The following is a 20,000-nucleotide window of genomic DNA, read 5'->3' on the forward strand; positions in this document are numbered from 1 at the left end:
CGCAAAACAACGTTACAGCACTATGATTTATGAAAGACACCGTTTCATGAAAGGAATTGATTTTAATCCACTCGATTAAATCAAGTAATAACAAATCATTCCCACAAAGAAAAACGTGTTAAGGAATACAGGTTGAGATCTGAAGGGCTGGTCCTTTTATAGTTGCAAGAAAACTGGAGGAGAGAAGAGAAGAGAAGAGAGGAGAAGAGAAGAGAAGAGAAGAGAAGAGAAGAGAAGAGAAGAGAAGAGAAGAGGAGAGGAGAGGAGAGGAGAGGAGAGGAGAGGAGAGGAGAGGAGAGGAGAGGAGAGAGGAGAGGAGAGGAGAGGAGAGGAGAGGAGAGGAGAGGAGAGGAGGAGAGGAGAGGAGAGGAGAGGAGAGGAGAGGAGAGGAGAGGAGAGGAGAGGAGAGGAGAGGAAAGAAGAGGATAGGAGAGGAGGAGAAGAGAGGAGATAAGATACGAGGAGAAGAGAGGAGAGGATAGGAGAGGAGGAGAAGAGAGGACAGAAGAGGAGAGGAAAGAAGAGATGAGAGAATAGAGGAGAGGAGAGAGGAGGCGAGAAGAGGAGATGAGAGAAGAGAGGAGAGAGAGGAGGAGAGGAGAGGAAAGGAGAGAGGAGAGAAGGGGAGGACAGGGGAGAAGAGAAGGGTGGATGTGAGAAGAGGAGAGAAGAGAGGAGAAGAGAAGAGAAGCAGAGGGGAGGAGAAGAGAAGGGGAGAGGAGCTTGGAAAGATAAGAGAAGAGAGGAGAGAATAGAGAGAGGAGAGAAGAGGAGAGAAGAGAGGAGTAGAGTTACCAAGCTGCTTTTCAAACAGCAGAAACCAGGACAATGCATGGCTTTCTGTTGCTTTTAACTTTTTACAAAGACAATGTCATGTACGGTTTACAATGGAAGAAGACAGGGAATACTGTAGACATACTGTAGGTATCTCTATTATCCCGATGGTAGAAAGGGATGCTTACAGTACAGTAAGGAAGTCTTTCTTGTATTGAAAATATATTTGAGGACATTCAATCCCAAAACACATTACTACGCAGAGCAGCGCTGGTGTCAGCGTGGGGTTCCACAGAGAAGAAATCAAGCAGGCGACTGCAGAGAATTGTTTTAAACACAAGCGATACTGCAGCTGCAGGCGTGAAATACAGCACTTTCCTGACCACATTCTACTCTTCTATTCTCTTGTGAACACTCCCTTTTTTCCATCCTCTCTCTCTCTCTCTCTCTTCTCTCTCTCTCCCTCTCTTCTCTATCCCTCTCTCCCTCTTCTCTCTCTCTCTCTCTCTCTCTCTCTCTCTCTTCTCTACCTCCCTCTCTCTTCTTTCTCTCTCCCTCTATCTCTCCCTCTTTCTTCTCCCTCTCTCCCTGTTTCTTCTCTCTCTCTCCCTCCCTCTCTTCTCTCTCTCGCCCTGTCTCTTCTCTCTCTATCTCTCTCTTTTCTCTCTCTCTCCCTTCTCTCTCCCTCCCTCTCTTCTCTCTCTCCCTTGCTTTCTTCTCTCTCTCTCTCCCTCTCTCTTTCTCCCCCCTCTCTCTCCTCTCTCCCCACTCTCTCTCCTCTCTCTCTCTCTCTCTCTCTCTCTCTCTCTCTCCGTCTCTCTTCTCTCTTTCTCCCCCCTCTCTCCTCTCTCTCTTCTCTCTCTCTCTCTCCTCTCTCCCCCCTCTCTCTCCTCTCTCCCCCTCTCTCTTCTCTCTCTCTTCTCTTCTCTCTCTCCTTTCCCCTTATCTCTCTCCTCTTTTCCAAACCTTGGTTGTGGAAATATGTTTCATTTGACTGTTATTTAACCTGCAGACTCTACAGCCTCAGTCTGGATGAACGTGTCTGCTTCATTCATACCTCTCCCCCCCCCCCCCACACAACACACACACACACACACACACACACACACGTCCCTGTCTGTGTTGCCCTGTGTTAGTGTATCTCTCTCTCTCTCTCCCAGGCGTTGTGATCTGTCCATCATCGGACCGGCTAATCATCTGTCCATCAAGTCCACCGGGTTCCACTGTCGCCCTGGTCCTGTCGTCCAATCACCTGTCTACCTGTCCCCTTTATATATGGATGTTTGTTACCCGTGTAGGTTAGAGGGGAAGGAGGTGATGTTATGTTCTGTTAAATTCTATTTTGTTAGTGGAATAGTCTGTTGCTACATTTTGTCTTTCCTAATTGTTTGAGTTGGGGTTTTTCCGTGTTCTGTGTTCCTCGGTTACCTCGTCGCGGGAGAAGGCTAGGTACGACATCCTGAGCTTCACACTACATCGCGTAGGCGGCCATTTGTCTAAACACACTAGGTTAGAAGCGAGCGGGTGTCACCCATGCTTTTTGTAGCAGACAGGTTATGTTCCGGGTAGATGAGTTAGCTAGCTGTGTGAATCTCTAGGTAGGCTAGGCTAGAGGTGTAGGGAAGCACAGGGCTGTGACCGTTTACACAGCCTTCTACCTCCTTCTCTTACCCTCTGTCAGTCCCCGCTTTAGTTTTGTATGCCCCCCCACCCCCACCCCGGTGTTCATGTTTATTTATGTCCACGGATGTAAATGGTATACAGCACTTTATTATTTCTTCTTCATAGCAATACATCCTTTTCTTTAAAAGGTACACTGGTTGTCGACCAAGTGTTTGAGCACACTTGTAGTGCAGTTGGTTTTCTAGTGTGTGTGTGTGTTTGTGTGTGTGTGTGTGTGTGTGTGTGTATGCAGGCTGCGTTGCAGTCCTCCCCTCTCTCCCTAGTCCATCACCTGAGGGAAGATGTAACACTGTCCACACGTCCAAGTGTCCTTGGGAAACCCTAAATTGCTCCCAGTGAGCAGGATAAAAGCTCTATACAAGTGCTGTCCATTTACCAATTCACATCCAGTACACACACACCATGTCAAAATCCATTACCTTGCTCCCATCTCGCAATTGTGTTGTGAATATTAAGAGAGTGAATAAGAACTAAATTGAGAGGAAATTGTTGCATCATGCTTAGAATAATATCGCCTGATTGTAAGTCTTGAGTCAGGGAGTAGTAATAAGTCCAATTCCCCGAGTTGTGACGGTGACGAATGTAAACACAATCAGGTGTTGATAGGCTGGATACTCAAGTCATCTCGTTCTGTCACAGCATGACGGTGAAGAGCTCTCTGAAATCCTAACAGGCACTTCCACAACCAGTATGGGGCCAGTAACTACACATTTGATAACTTTGTAAGTAAAAAAACAACAACAACAACAACCTCAATCCACCAATAAAAAGACTGGATGAATCATCGTTCCTCAACAACACGCCGGTCTCCCGCCTAAGTGACAAACCCCAGGAGGGATCAATCTTTACGGAAATATAAAACGCGAGCTCATTGACCGCTGGAGGACAATCGGGGGGAGGGACGCAGACGGTGTCCTCATCTTGGCAGCCGTCCCCCTCGTTGGTGCGTTGCTGTATTACAAAGCGAGACGATTAATTTTTCGGCAGCTGCCAAGCCGCCAGTGTCCCCAGAGAACCCGACGGTACCCCTAAGCTGTCCCTAACCCCGGCCACCGCCCACCGCCCACCGCCCACGCTCTCGAAGATTCCAGCCCGGCGCCTTCAGGAGTTCAGGGAGCCACCTGATTGGTCGGGAGGGAGAGTCCTGCCAGGGGCTCGTAGCGGCAGCTGTCGGTCGTAGTAATGAAGGTAAGAGCGATTCAGCCATGTTCGCTCACTTTGGGCGGCGGTTGAGAGGAAAGATGGCACGGGGGTCGTCACCCCTGTGTCCTTCATTTCTAATGCTTTTCTCTTTCTGTGGATGCATCCATTGGTACTCCCTGCACACACACACACACACACACACACTGATCCATGCACGTATGCTTCCGGCTTGTCTCTTGCATCAGTGGGTGGATGAGAGGAGAGAGAACAAATTGGCGCCAGCCCCATACGTCTCTCTGGGCTTCGAGGCTTCTGCCTGGTTTAACAGCAGGAGAACACATATGGGGGGTGAGGGGCGGGGGGGGGGGGGGCAAACACACACAACTGGCTTAACAATCAACCCCCCTCCCCCATGCACCTGAGTACGCCCCCGCCACCAGAGAGGTCAGCTGGCTGAGTTTACTGTCTGAAGTATTGTGGCTTTGATACCATGGCTGACTGACTAGGTTATTTTCACTCTCTATGCATACAAGCAACCCAGGAGACAGACACAGAGCAGAGAGAGAGAGAGAGAGAGAGAGAGAGACAGAGCATAAAAAGAGAGAGAGACAGACAGACAGCATAAAAAGAGAGAGAGGAGAGAGAGAGAGAGAGACAGAGCATAAAAAGAGAGAGAGACAGACAGACAGCATAAAAAGAGAGAGGAGAGGAGAGAGAGAGAGAGAGAGAAAGGGAAAGCAGGAAGTAAACGAGGGGAAGCGCGGAGACGGGGACAGGGGGAGCGATACTGTCACTGCCGTGTGGGGTGACAGGCGGCCCGAGTCGTCCCCCCGCGCGTTTCATCCGCTGTTTTCCGAGGAGGCTGGAAGGGGAGGGAGTGTAAATTTCGTCGAGGCAAACAGTTGCTGACTTTGTCACTGCGGTGGAATCTAAGAGCATGTCTGTAGGAGCTCGGTGACACGGCCATCCCTCATCCCCCTGCCCGGGACACTAAGCACATTCTTATTCCCCAACAACACTCAGAACTGCACCGACTGCTATCCTTAGCTCTCTGGCAGGCTACTCTCCACTGCGCGTCAGAGCGATTGCTTTTTTCCTGTCATACCGCGCGATGATGAGTAAATCCACTTACGCCCAGAGTATCAAGTCATCTGTGGAATATCCCATCAGCACCATCACAAAATAAAACCAAAATTAAGGGATTCCTGAACCCCTAAACCCTGTGGTTTCACACGAACGGTAATCCTACAGTACAAGGCGATGGCACATTCGACTGCCATTACCTAAGCGCTTCCGAAGCCCACTCAAGAACAGATTCGCACCGTATTCGATCTCCAGCGATAAAGACACACAAAACAGCATGAGGGTGGGTGGGAAGAGCTATTGAGGATTTACACTGATATTTCACGTGCCAGTCTCTCAGAGACTCCTGTGTGCTCCACACTCTAGGGAAACCAGTTGCTCTGGTGTGTGTGTGTGTGTGTGTGTGTGTGTGTGTGTGTGTATGTGTGATAAAAAAAAAACCTGTAGCCCCATCATAAACTTTCAGCTGTTATCAGCTAGGTATAAAAACGATTACATCCTGTAATACTGTACATCAAATAGACCAGCCAGGCCACTTGACAATCATCGCCTACCATTGTGCCCTTGAGCAAAGCACTTAACCCCTACACTAGATCAAAAGTCGCTTTGGATAAAAGTGCGTGCTGCTGTAAATGATCAAATTGTGAACAATACAGGAATACTACATGGTGTGGGTGCATCACATGTAACGTTCACCAGGGCGCCATTTTCTAGGAAATCCACGTACTGTATGACTGTGATTTCATACACACTAGCTTTTAGATCACTTTACGCTTTGCCTGCTGAGATGTCGGCCCTAGTCTCAGACTGCAGTAATTATCTAAGTCACTCACACACACACACACATAAGCAGGTGCGTGCGCGCGCACACGCACACACACACACACACACACACACACACACACACACACACACACACACACACACACACACACACACACACACACACACACAGGATGAGGATACCTATGTCCTCTGTGGAGCATCTAGCTCTCCATCTATCCATCTCTCTCTCTCTCTCTCTCTCTCTCTCTCAATCCCGATGAGCTGCAGTAAAACTGAATAATTCACAACTGCAGCAGATCTCAATGTGAGCAGTGAGTACAGCTGCCATAACAGCCAGACTCCAGCCGACCAGAGAGTCAGTCAGCCTGCTCTTCAGTGACACCTCACATAACCAGGTATCATATATTGCATGGATCCAATCTGTATTACTGGAACATTGCATCTCCCTGATAGCACTTCCATCAGGCTGGGGGTGGATTTTCCACTTAGCTGTACTTCTCCAGTATGTAATACAGTGGTCTGTCTCTGATGTACATTACTAGCTCCTCTGGAATATCTTAATAACTGGACCAGGTCCAGCCTGGCGTGTGGCTGATGGCCTTATGCACAGAGAATTACCTCTCTGGGACAATAAAGATATACAGTAGGCCTACAGTACCAATACCGTCTTATGTCATGTATTTATTCTAGAAAACATCGGCTACTTCTCACAATGACACCATCTTCGCTGTCAAAAACACCTGTGCATTGAATCATTTGTCCCAAGGTTGTGTATTGCAGCATTGTGCATAGGGGCTATTGTGTTATTATGACTTGATGTGTAAAGTGAATTAAATGTCATGGTGGGGTGGGGGGTTTAGATTAGTCTTAGTCAAAGTTTTTATTTTCCTCTTATAATTTACCACGCTTAAATATTTTTTACTTCTGCAAAACATTGTGATGGGAAAGCTGTGTAGAACGAGGTTGTAAAGGACAGGGATCACTTAAAAATACAGGCAATGAGGTTTTCCTTGACAATTTCTGTTGGCCTGACCACTCTGTCCACTGTGTACAGTCCTGTTAGTCTACCACTGATTCCACTGTAGAGTCCTGTTAGTCTACCACTCATTCCACTGTGTAGAGTCCTGTTAGTCTACCACTGATTCCACTGTAGAGTCCTGTTAGTCTACCACTGATTCCACTGTAGAGTCCTGTTAGTCTACCACTGATTCCACTGTAGAGTCCTGTTAGTCTACCACTGATCCACTGTGTAGAGTCCTGTTAGTCTACCACTGATCCACTGTGTACAGTCCTGTTAGTCTACCACTGATTCCACTGTAGAGTCCTGTTAGTCTACCACTGATTCCACTGTAGAGTCCTGTTAGTCTACCACTGATTCCACTGTGTACAGTCCTGTTAGTCTACCACTGATTCCACTGTAGAGTCCTGTTAGTCTACCACTGATTCCACTGTACAGTCCTGTTAGTCTACCACTGATTCCACTGTAGAGTCCTGTTAGTCTACCACTGATCCACTGTGTAGATTCCTGTTAGTCTACCACTGATTCCACTGTAGAGTCCTGTTAGTCTACCACTGATTCCACTGTGTAGAGTCCTGACTAGTTCGCGCAAATTGTATTGACTTTCTATGTAAACTCGCCGCGCCGCAGGAAAAATTCACGCCCGGTGTGAACACAGCATTAAGGTTGTAATGAGCATTCTATCATCTGCTGCATGTTCTTTACAGTATCAGCATTGATAAGAATGGAATAGAATAGAAAAAAACAGTTCACATGTACTAAGTAGCACACTGTACTAAGCATGGTTTCAAGTCACTTACACTTACTTAAACAATTTCAAATAACAGTCCAGTATGGAGACAAGAGAATTAGACAATCCCTATTGATGCTGATGCCTCAGCCTTCAGCCAAAGACAACACATGCCACCTAATGTATGTCCAAAGGGTTGGCGCTACCCTAGCCAAGCTAGATCTCTGCCAGCAGCGTCATTAGTTTAGCCAGATCACTGAGGCCCATGTGGTTTGATAGTTATCACAGGGACAGCCAGTCAACGTCTAAATCAACCAAAGGAAACAGAATATTCATTTTCTGAGTGTATATGTTACGGTCACTTCATCGTCAACATACGGCGATCCGTCCAATGTTCAGTCAGTCAGGAGGTTTCTATACTCACCGCTGTAGGTGACGATGCGAATGGTGGCGTCCCCCTCTCCGAAGCGCGTGATGGGGGTGAGGCGCACCTCGTAGGCCTCTGGCTTGATCAGCTCCGTCAGGTTGTGGGTGATGAGCTCTCCCTTGGTGATGGTGTTCTCCACGGGGAACTCCTGCTCCCACCATCTCTGCAGCCCCGTCTGGAACCCGAGGAGCAAGGACACGGGGTACGGGTTAGAGTTAGGTCCATAACACTTTTTTGGTTTGTTTTAAGACAATGGCAGAGGTGTATTTTTGTTGAAATAACACAATGTACCCAGAACCAAAAGGTTAACTATTTTTAACCAGAGGTCCACGGAGGGCTCAGCACAAAGCTGACGCTTTTAATCTGCTGCTTATTATTTATTACTAATGTGGAAATGGATGACGGGCGGTTACACAGGCCGACCATGCACTTCACTGCCTAGTCACCAGAGGGCGCTGCGCAGGATTGAAACGGCTATATCTCGACGTGGGAAGGTCACAACATAGACACGCAGTTCGGACAGAAGCAGTTTGGACAGAAAGGTCTCGACGTAACGAAAGCAGCATTTTCAAGATTCAAGATCTATTTTATTGGCCATGTATATGGTACACGTATACTAGGAATTTGACTAGGGTAATGGCATAAGCTGTTGCAGACGACATAGGACAGGGTGCAGGACAGGACACCCTCAGAATACCAGCTTGGGTGGCGAAGTGGCACAGACTCTCTTATGTAGTATGCGTATGAATTTGTCAAATATATAATATTTGAGTCTGGAGAGAGACTACATGACATCCTAAATCCTTCTCCTTGTTCCGTTAGGAGAACATCCCCTTCTGATGTTCCACAGAAATCATGCTCCACCAGGTTCCTCAACTGCTTCATACAGAGCCAGGTTAAGAAGATGCTAAAACTCAAAAGATATTTTTTCCATCTCACCTTATATGTTACATTCTGTGAACGTAGGTAAAAAGAAAGAAAACGCACACCTAATTTGATGAGGTGCTGACCCAGGGGCACAATAATCTCACATTTTAAAAGGGAGAGCTGCACACTCCATAAATTTAGCTCCCTCCCTTTTTAAATGTGACATTCTGTGAACATGCCTTCGGGTGAGGGTCTAAATTGAGAAAGCACACAATGTCTTGACTTGCAGTACAATGCAGCGTGTCTTTAAATTGCTACGAGTGAGTTCAAAGAGACACTGGGATGGGATCCTGCTTTCGCTGGCTGCAATGACGGGCTTTGACAAGAGAGAGACCAGTGGGGAAAAGCTGTGTGCACGTAGGAGAGACCAGTGCCAGCAAAAACAAAACTCAACAGCAACTGCATCACAATTAGTCACCATATGCCTGTGTGAAAGTATGGTGCCGGCAGAGAGAGAGAGAGAGAGAGAGAGAGAGAGAGAGAGAGAAGAAAGGTACGAGTCCCCTCTGCCAGCTGGTCCTGATGCTCTGCCCACAAACACCAGGACTGTAGGACAAAAAATCAATCAATCTGGTCCAACCAAATCATCTCAAAACAAAAATAAATGATATCAAATACTGGAATGGAACTATTAAATCACAAAGTACATTAAAATTCTATTTGACCCTAAACAGAGAGTACACAGTGGCAGGATACCTGACTGCCGAGATTGATAGAAAACTGTGAATAACATTGACAATGTACAGACTGAGTGGTCACAGCCTTTCCAGAGAAACAGGCCGTCACAGAAAGAACCGGCTACGCAGGGAGGCTGAGGGGAGACCGCGGGAGTCGAGACAGCTGTCAAACTAACTCAAACTTGTGGGCAGCACAATATAATATGCCTGTTTTTCTTGCTAAATATGAATCATCTAGCCCACATTGTCCATCCTTTTACTGCACAACAAATAGCTACATAATAGCCTAGGTCTAAAAGAATGATTAGTTTTTCCTATATAAAGCACAAGGCAGGTGAGTGGTCTCAGCCCACCAGCACATCTTGATAGTGGAGAAAAAAAAAAAAAAAGACCGCTCGAGAATCTTAGTCAACTTAAGGGTCTCTGACTGATGATTTGACTCGCCAACTTTCCGGGCGCAGCCCTAGTTAATACCTTTCTGTACTGCTTTTCATCTGTTATGCCTATACAGCTTATTTAAATTTAAATTTAAAAGAGTGATAGAGAGAGAGAGAGAGAGAGAGAGAGAGAGAGGCTAAATAAAGAGAGGATCGATGTGATGCACATTAGGCAGACTGGTTTGTACAGTGCGTGTGAGGACAGTACCAATTAAGTGATTACTCTCAGTGTGGGCTCTGCAATTACAAAATAAGAGTTCTCATTACATCAGGTTCACAGGTAAATAGAGTTTTGTCTGTTACTGATAATTGTACACTGGGTGCTACGCTTGGCCCTACCTACTCTTTCAATTTCCACTGCTCCCGGAAGTGCAAAAGGCAACTCTATTAATTGGCATGCATTGCAAGGGTCTGGAGGGGAATCTGCGCGTGTGCGTTTGTGTGTGTGTGTGTGTGTACACACTGCAGTCTAGGGCATGTGGAGGCCTTAAATGTTGTATATATCTGTGCTACCCATCGATCGGTGCTACCTACAGTAGTGGTACTGCGCTTGCGCACACATGCGCATGACCCACAATTGTTTTTACGTCTTTTTCAGCCATAAATCTATGCAGCCTTTTAACAAGAAAAAATAATTTCTTCATTGTGCCTTTTGAACTGTAAGCATGTAAATATTTTCATGTAGGCCTCCACATAAAATTTACGAAAATTACAGAAAATACTGGCGATCTAGCCCGATGCATGAAGGGTCCAGATGACTGGAAACACCGATGAGTGGCTCGTAAGAGGACGAGAGAGAGACATTCATGTCAATAAAGCAAATTTGAGCGTGAATTATTTCAACATGCTCCCCATATTCTTACAGTTTACATGGTGTGATATAACATGATTCTGTAGTGGGAGCATTATTTGATAGAGGATATTGGTCTATTGAGATATGCTAACCCCTCCCAATATTCTTACAGTATGCATGGAGTGAGTAGTGGTGTAACATAAAATGACTGTAGTGAGAGCATTATTGGATAGAGGATATTTGTCTATTGAAATATGCTACCCATGAAATCTTAAGATATAATAGAGTATTAAAATATGCTCGTAGAGTTCGTAGAGTACAATTACCCCTATTTGTAATAAAACCATAAATAAATATGTTATAATACTGTGACAGTTATATCTTTATGGGATATACACAACTGGAAATGGAAACACGTAAGTTAGCATTTTTTGATAGAGTAGCACGAATCGATGTGCTATTGATTTGCACTACCGGTAGCATTTTTTGGCAAGGCAGCATTATTTGGCAGAACACCGGCACTATGAACCCGCTGCCTCATACTCTGTCTGAGAAAATGGAAACAGATAATTCCGTCCCTTTGAAATTAGGAGGAATTACCTTGAAACAGCTAATCAACTTGAACTTTAATTCTTCATTAGTGAACCCCTTTACTTTTGAATGTGATTTGAAACAATGCATCTTTATCTGGCTGTTGGGCTGCAACATCTGCTTGATCCCCAACTGCTGTTGGTTCAATCTTTTCACTCAACTCAATTATCATCTCTGTTTACTTCTCATTGCTCTTCGCTCTCCATGGAGGGAGAGAGGGAAAAGAGAGAGAGAGAGAAAGAGAGAGAGTGGGGGGAGTGAGAGATAGAAAGAGAGAGATATAGAGGGAGAGTGTGGGAGAGGGAGAGAGAGGAGAGGGGAGAGAGGGAAAGAAAGAGAAACAGAAAGAAAGAGAGATCCTTATCATATCTAATTTCATTTGACTGCAGCAACAGTTCGTCAATGTTTTTACGTTGGAAAATAAGAAACCAGTTGATTGAGAGAGAGAGCGAGAGAGAGAGAGAGAGAGAGCGAGAGAGAGAGAGAGAGAGAGAGAGAGAGAGAGAGAGAGAGAGAGTGTGGGACCTCAGTGAAAAGTATGAATAAGCACAGTGGGACTGATCCAGATTGTCTGCGTGTAATTAGACTGTCTACTATTGATCCAGATTCCTCTGATTCCCCTCGGACTGACAGATCAATAATGAGGAGGAGGAGGAGGAGGGAGGGAGGAAGAGGGGGCCCGGTCAACGGCCGTGCCGTGCCCAGAGACGGGGAGTGAAAGCCAGCAAGTGAGAGCAAAGACTTGGCTGAGGGAGTGAACGTTGAGCCTCGGCGGCGTGGCGGCGCCGGAGACAGGGCCAGCCAAGCCTTGGGATCCCGGCTCCGGTACTGAGGGCCGAGATGGCGATAGTGACCCGCCTTTTGATTGACCCGCGACGGCCAAGGTGATTTTCGGTCTTTGTGTTTTGCTTTTTGTGTTTCTCGTCCCAGCGTGCCTTTCAACTACAGTAGGGCCCTTCGTTCTCCTTCAGGCCTGAAGGTCCGTCTTTCACAGCCCTGGACGATAATACACAACCATCCATTATGGAGGCGTGAAGCCCGGTGGCCCTCAGTATTAATTTGAAGGTAGTTTCAAGCGGGAATGGAAATGATACTGTAGAGAAGCCATTCTCAACCAGTGGGCCTGAAGGAGGCAGTGCTGGCCTACTGCCAAATGGTTAGAAAAAAATTAAATATAAGTTTGGTAATTGACAAAGCTAGGTATTTTTATATCTAAATGTATTCAAGAATTCACATATAAATAAAATATGTAAAAGTTAAACTTAAAATGTATAATTTCAATGACCAGATATGTTTGAATATCATCACACCAATCACATCCATTGGTGTTGAGACAAATGTGTTCGGCTAATGTAGCTAGCGGACATTCCCTTAGATCTCATGTATTTGGGAAGGTAGTCCTCTGAATTTTTTTAATCAATCATAAGTGGGACTTAAGTTACAAAAGGTTGAGAACCCCTGCTGTAGCGGATTATGGACATTACAAATATTATCAACAATCAGACCATATTGTGGGACAGTCTTACTGATCCTGGATATTTGTTTTAATGCATGACATGTATTTTAAACTGATATGTTGAATAAACTAAACTAAACTAAACTAAACACAGGAATGTCGGTGCTCTCGAGCTGCTCCCCAGGCCCAAGACAGGGACCCCCTTGTCTACCGTACGCGGTGACCAATCAACAGGAGGTCACGCAGGGTGACATGGTTCATTTGGACTGCTTCCTGTCAAGCCCCCAGTAAACCTGACCGACCACTTCGTAGACCAGTGAACTGGTCCCCCGAAATGGGATTTTGGTTAATTGTTAACTCTTGTTCTCCTCACGATGCTGAGAGGATCTGGCCCTTTCTCACAGAAATGCTGTGGAGGGTCCTTGCCCTAAATCCGTCAATTTAGATAAAGACTGCTTCAAAAACTACCCTCCAGCCTGTGGGTCTCCCAGCAGAGTCTTCACACAGTGAAACAAAGGAAGATGCACATTCTTCCTCTTTCTGACATGAATAAAGTTCAATTACTTTCTCCCAACTACGTGATTCAACCACAAAGAGAATGAGCCCCAGGATTAAAGCATGGGCATTGATGCTTTGCTCTACCAGTGTTATTGTGTTTTGAACTGTAAGTAACCGATTCTGTGCTGCCAACCGAATGATGTTTGATAGCTAAAATTCAAGTCAACCGAATGATGTTTGATAGCTAAAATCATGAATCGGCTGATTATGCATGTTGGGGAAATGTAATATCATGTTGACGGGGATATTTGATGATTCCCGACTCTATAAGAACCCTTGGTTCTCCCTTTAACGACCCCATGTGAATGGTAAATGGACTACACTTATATAGCGCTTTTCCACCTTAGCGGCACTCAAAGCGCTTTACAATGGCCTCTCATTCACCTATTCACACACACATTCACACACCAATGGCGGTAGCTGCCATGCAAGGTGCTAACCTGCTCATTGGGAGCAATTCTGGGGTTAGGAGTCTTGCTCAAGGACCCTTCGACATGTGGACAGTCGGAGCTGGGATTCGAACCACTGACCCTTCAATCATTGAACGACCCACTCTACCAACTGAGCTTCAGCCGCCCCCAATGTGAATGCGGCGTCCGAGCCCACACACCCCTCATGCAGGGTGAGTCACCAATCGCCGTGTCTGAGCGGACAGGACACGCCTCCGTTTCCAGGAGTATATCATCTCTGCTGAAGACACTCACTTGTTTTCTCCCTTGCTTGTAATTAAGGATCAAGTTTGTGCCAACTGGTGTAAATCAATCTGTCTCCATGGAATTGATGAAAAGCTAGACCTCCTCTCAAAGATAGCTGTCGACGAGAAGTGTCTTAATTTTCACTGACTCACACTTCACATACTGTATATGATCCGGCTTCTGGCAAGAGCAGAAGTTTCGAATGAGACACCTGCAACTTTTCTAAACTCTGAACCATTTCAGTTCTCTGTACACCAGAACAGCTCTGAAATTGAACTCTGACCCCTGAATCTCTGCTACACGCTAGCCAGCGTTCACCAACAGTCTACCCTCAGAAGGCTGTTTGGAGGGGGAAGTGAAGGCGCGCTGTCCCCGTCATCGAACCCAGCGACCACAACGTCAGCCACGTGCCTCTGTCTGCCACGCCTCTGCCAGCCAGACAGTGCATCCGGGCTTTGAAGTCCGTTTTCCGGCGCACCACTGATGTAAGATCGCTCTCCAGTTTTCTTCTTTGTTGTGGTGTTGATGTAATGTTGTTTTAAGCTTAGAGAATTTACGACGACCCCTGATAATCTGTGACACTTTGATGTAATTTGCGGTGTTTTCATATTGCCACGTTTGACCCATCCATTACTGAAATGTGTTTTCATGTTACTTTGATAATTAATTAGTAAAACTTCAAATGCATTTTATAAGCTTTGATCACGTCGTTGTAGTGGCATCACGTGGTCTTTAGGTCACTTGACTGAGTCAAAGATTCCTCCTTCAGATAGAGATTGATAAATTACACTATTGATAAAGGTGATCAGTTTCCCTGTATACAGTACAACAGGCCGGTGCCACTTAAGAGATGAATTAATATTATTAAATCCATATTCCATATTCAACTGTTCCATAGTTATGATAACTGCAGTATAATCATGAATTATACCTATTCATATAGTCGTCATATTACCATAGTAATCCTTAGAGTGCTACAATCCTCGGGGAATGGATTGGCACAGGGGCGAAGTGGCTCCTCTCTATAAATGTGTTTGGCTGTCCATATGTCTGTGCTTTCATTAATGCACCAGGGTTTCAGCTTTGGCACCCAACCCAGGCATCTACAATAAACATTTATCTATTTATTTTCTTTATTTCTTTATTTATGAAATAGCCTCTCCTCCTTTTCCTCCTCCTTAATCTCTTTCTCTCTATCTCTTTCCTCATTTGTTCGTGTTCCATCACGTCCGCCTCACCGAGACGAATGAAATCGCTCCGTTCATCGCAGGCAGCTGAGCCTGTAGACGGATCGGTAAACGGGACGAACGCAGCTCCTCGCAACGCCTTCTCTCCTCCGGCCGCATGCTGCATTTGCATAATGGCCCTATTAGCGCATTGAGACAATGAATGTGACATAGACAATAAATTCAAGTCATTTGCAGACTGTACCCCATACTGAACAGTCTACATAACAGCAGGCTGGCAGTTTGGCAATTCTGCAAAACCTGGACCGTGGAGAGACTGATTGGGGGCAGACGTGGAATTCTAAACTGATTCAGAGTCAGAGACAGAGCTTGAATATGACCTAATGAGCCTACCAACCAGCAAAAGGCCCCAAACTGAGCGAATGTTCTAGCAATAAAACCTTGGAAAACTGTGCAACCTGCCGGAAACATGTTTGTGGGAGCTGCTCAAAGAAACCTCTAAAGTTGTCTGTTGAACGACACACTGATGGAGACATGGAGCGATGCTGCTTTGTGTGGCGTTCTATTCGTTATGAGAACAAATAAGCCCAGTTTATAAAGAATAGTCACAGGACTGCACACAGAGGGACAGCACAAAATAATGACTACAACAATCTTCACTTATTTCTCCATTGTACATTGTTACAGGAACACAATGTTGTCAGGTATGGTACCTATACAGTGTAACATTTACATTATAAAACAATTATTTTGTTAATCCAAATAAAAGTTCTGAAATGTATTACATTGTAATGTTTTAGATTAACATGAAATAGCCTATGCTAGGCTGGCTTGTGGGGGTGCATGCACTATTGAGAAGGAGACTAGTAATTAGTAACTAATAGAATATAATGTTTATTCACCATGTGTAACACGTACCGGTACTGGTACATTGGAATTCTTGTAATCGCTTGTCCTCACAGTATCTTATCAGTGCTAATCAGTTCCTCATTCTAGTCCTAGCGAGAGCAGGGTAGTGGGATTGAACCACTGGTCTGTCAGGGGGTGGGGGGGGGGGGGGTGGTGGTGGTTAACTGTCCAGGCAGAGGGGAGGTGGGGGGAGATAATGGGTCGTGAGGGGGGTGGGGTCTGACCAGGGGGTGTCTTCGGTGTCTACTGCAGCTGGACCGCGTCAGGAAAGAAGCTGTTGTGGAACCTCTCCTTCACGGTCCTGATACTCAGCCATCTTCTGTCTCTCCGTTGAGATGGTTGGTGTCTTTTGTGATGGAGATGTTCTTCCTGCGGCAGCGTTGGTTGTAGAGGTTCTCGACGGCTGGGAGCTCCACACCCATGATCTTCTGTGCTGTCTTCACCCCCCCTCTGGATGGCGTGCCTGTGGTGGGCGGTGGGGTTGCCGTACCAGGCTGTGATGCCTACAGTCAGGATACTCTCAATGATGCTGCGGTAGAAGTTCACAAGTGTCTGTGTGCTCATGCCCCATATCCGCAGGCACCTCAGAAAGCAGAGGCGTTGTTGTGCCTTCTTTAGGATGGCCTCTGTGTTGTATGTCCAGGTCAGGTCATCAGGGATCTGCATCCCTAGGAAGTGGATCCACTCCCTGATGATGGGGGTGTGGTGGTGGCTTTTTCCCCATCTCCTGAAGTCCACAATCATCTCCTTTGTCTTGCTAGTGTTCAGGTTCAGGTTGTTGTCTTGACACGTTACATGTTACTAGGTCTGACCCCTCCTGGAGTTAAGTCTGATTCAGATGAGACTGATGGATCATTAGTGAGGACGATAGGATACTGACGCCCAAGAGTGTGTGTTTTAGCCCTTACTGGTATGAAAAAAGCTCTGCGTTTCTAGGGCCCTATTTTCGTCCCGGTGTCAAGTGCTAAGGGCTACGTTTTGTCTGTCGCCAAAATTATTTCTCCCTTCCGCCGAGCTGTGCAATGACGCATCAAACTCACATTATCAAACGTTTACGCACCAAACTCGGCGGAGGTGAGAAATACCGAGTTTGAGACGGACAAAACTTGAGCCCTGAGTACGTAGCTCCGGCACGAAAATAGAGTCCCTAGTGTTAAACATATTACCGATAGGCCTGTGGCCTTCTACAGTAACATGCTACTCTCAAAGCTACAGTTCAGTAGTAGACAGTGGTGGGAGTTGATGGGGCAAGGATGTCGCATCCCCGCCAGGCGCTAGGCTGCCACTCTCTTCAAAATCAAGGGGGAACTAGAAATTCAGTGTGCTCCGCTCCGGGCTGTCCCCCCCCTCACACCCCAGTCCAAACCCTGTGTCTCTAGCGCCCCCACACAGGGAGCTGTCTTTGCCCAAGGTTTCGTTCTAATTCGTGGATCCGTCCCGTAATTCGGACGCGCTCCAAATTTAATGGGTTTCTTTCTTGTCCCATGCTGCACCGCTCCACTGAGATTCATGAAAATCGGTCTGGTAATTTTTGTGTAATCTTCACTCAAATGTTTGTTAATTTGTTAATTTGTGGACCGCCCCATGATTAGGATCTGCTCCAAAATGGAATGGTTTCTCCCTTCCCATGCGACACCCCTCCACTGAGTTTCATGAAAATTGGCCCAGTAGTTTAGTTTTTGTGTACTCCTGTTTACTAACAAACAAACAGACAAACAGATAGACAGACTGCCAGGCAGACAGACAAACAGAACCGCACAAGCGATGGAAAATATTACTCTCGAACACGCTGGGTGGAGGTACGGTAAACACGTAGAAGAGATAAACAGTCCCACAAAACAATAGGAGAAAAGATTAAAACATTAATGTGATTGCTGATTTACTGTGGGCCCATTTTAGCACCGATGCAGAATGAATCTGTGAAATTGTGAAAGACCAGTTGAATGGAGAGTGTGTATCTTCCTGGCAGGCTCTTACTGAAAACCTGGCAGGCATGCTGTTGCAGGCTGGGACTCTCAATGTGGATGAATTGTGCGAGCACAACACAATTTATTACCAAACAGAACAACCCAGATTGCTGACAGGAAAATCAGTGCAATACACATACAAGACCAGTTTAGAATGTGTGTAAAAAAAACAAAACAAAAGAAACTCACAATTCCTTAAGGGTGCAGTACAGTAGACCCCAATATGAACTTGCATTATTCATTGGGGGAAAAAATAGAACAGTAGGGTTAGACTTCCTAATTTGGGGTTATGATTCATAGCTCCATGACAGGCTGTGGCAGATGGGGAGCACTTCAGCCACAGGCTCATCCCACCTAATTGCACTACAGAATGGTTCAGGCGCTCGTTTATGCCAGCGGCTATCAGACTCTATAACAGTGCCTGAGTGTTCCTGAGTGTTCCTGTGTGTTCCTGAGTGTTGTGGATGTGTGCATGTATGTATTTATATTTGAATATTATTATACATATTTATACAGATGGTATGTATGTATGTATGTACTGTATGTATGTTTCCTATATGTATGCAACATTCTTCAAATCGTCAATTAACCCATGGCCATCTCGCGCCCTGTCACCTATTTAGAAAGTGAACAGATGTCTACCGAGAATGCGCAAATGAAAATGTTGCAAAGCTAGAAGTATAAATATAATCTGTTGTCATGTTGTCGTGGCGTAAGTAAGTAAGTAAAACTTTATTTATAGAGCGCTCTTCTCAGCACGAGTGCACAGAGTGCTTGACAGTGGAGAATTTAAATAAACATACAGTTCACAAGGCAAAAATCATGACAACATGGGGGGGGTCAATAGTTGGGCTACAGATCGCCAGAAGCCTGTCTGAACAGATGGGACTTCAAGAGTTTTTTAAAAGAGTTCTCAGAAGTTGAGGACGTGCGTCCTGTGGGGGTTTATCTATTATGTGTTTTATCTATGTATATTCTTTTCTATACTTTTCTCCCACTGCTGCTGTACTCTTCCACCGTTGAAACCCCAAATTTCTCCCACTGAGAAATTAAAGTAAGTATAGCTAAGTAAGTGTGTATGAATCAGGACTGTCAATTTAACACATTCATTAGATTAATTAATTCTGAAAACATTAACGCGTTAAGAAAAATGTACGCAAATTAATCGCATTCATCGATTTCTTCCAGCCGTAGGTGGCAAGTTGCTGCATCATTGCCTTATTTAAGATTATTGAAGCAACAAACTTAATTTGGACTTGAATGAACCCGTAGGCTATGTCGTATTTCATGCAAAAGCATCATCGCCTTCAAACAAACTCGAAGAGGCGGATAATCACTTTGCTTTGCCCTCTAAACGGCAAGATTACTTAAAAAAAAACTCCCAGATGGGACAATTAATAAGAGTGTGGCCGTGTGCAATATCTACAAGACAGAATTTGCATTCCATCGGAGCCGTTATAGCCTAACTAATCATCTCAAGGCTAAACATGTTAACAGCTGTCAGCCCCAGTAGCCTAGCGGGCTTCGCCAACTCCCACTCACTGAGAGCAAGCGCCAAATGAGCAAGTCTACCTCTAAAAAACTCCATCGCAAGGTGAATTGCTGTGGACTGCAGGCCAATTTCAATGGTAGAGGACAAGGGCTTAATGGAGGTGTTTCAAATTGTTTCCTCACATGCAACTTACAAGCCGCCTTTAATAGGCACTGTAGTTACAAAAATCAACCTGCTGTAGGACACGGAAAAGACCACAAGAATGGGAGTACTGCCACGGGACGAATACGTTGCTCTGACCGGGGATCACTGGACATCGGTCAGTAATCACAATCACATTGTGATTGAAATATCTTCATTTGGGGGCTTTTGCCAACAAAAAAAATTATATGTAATCAATTTCCGATTAATCGCGAGTAATTAATTACAGATCATGTTAGATTCATTTTTTTATTCACTTGGCAGCCTGAGTATGTACATGAATGTATGTATGTATGTATGTATGTATGTATGTATGTATGTATGTATGTATGTATGTATGTATGTATGTATGTATTCAGAGATTTGACAAGTATTTTTTGACACAGGGTTAAAAGGCCAGTCTTTAATATTGTAAAGACAAAGGGTGATTGTTTGGCATCTCGTAGGCGTCTCTGTACAGTAAGTA

At 45.4% G+C, this 20,000-nt stretch overlaps 1 protein-coding gene across 1 annotated transcript in view; it reads right to left on the reverse strand.

The window, feature by feature from the left end:
* Positions 1 to 20,000, reverse strand: part of LOC311310406 (MAM domain-containing glycosylphosphatidylinositol anchor protein 2) — a gene marked incomplete at both ends in the record, with an annotated part of 184,099 nt that overhangs the window by 17,666 nt on the left and 146,433 nt on the right. Inside the window, one exon of the mRNA XM_084439894.1 lies at positions 7,642 to 7,819. Coding sequence (XP_084296020.1) covers positions 7,642 to 7,819 — 178 coding nt within the window. The remainder of the gene's footprint in view (positions 1 to 7,641; positions 7,820 to 20,000) is intronic.

The sequence above is a fragment of the Borostomias antarcticus genome (genome assembly GCF_949987555.1).
Source record: "Borostomias antarcticus genome assembly, chromosome: 6".
Lineage (NCBI taxonomy): Eukaryota > Metazoa > Chordata > Actinopteri > Stomiiformes > Stomiidae > Borostomias > Borostomias antarcticus.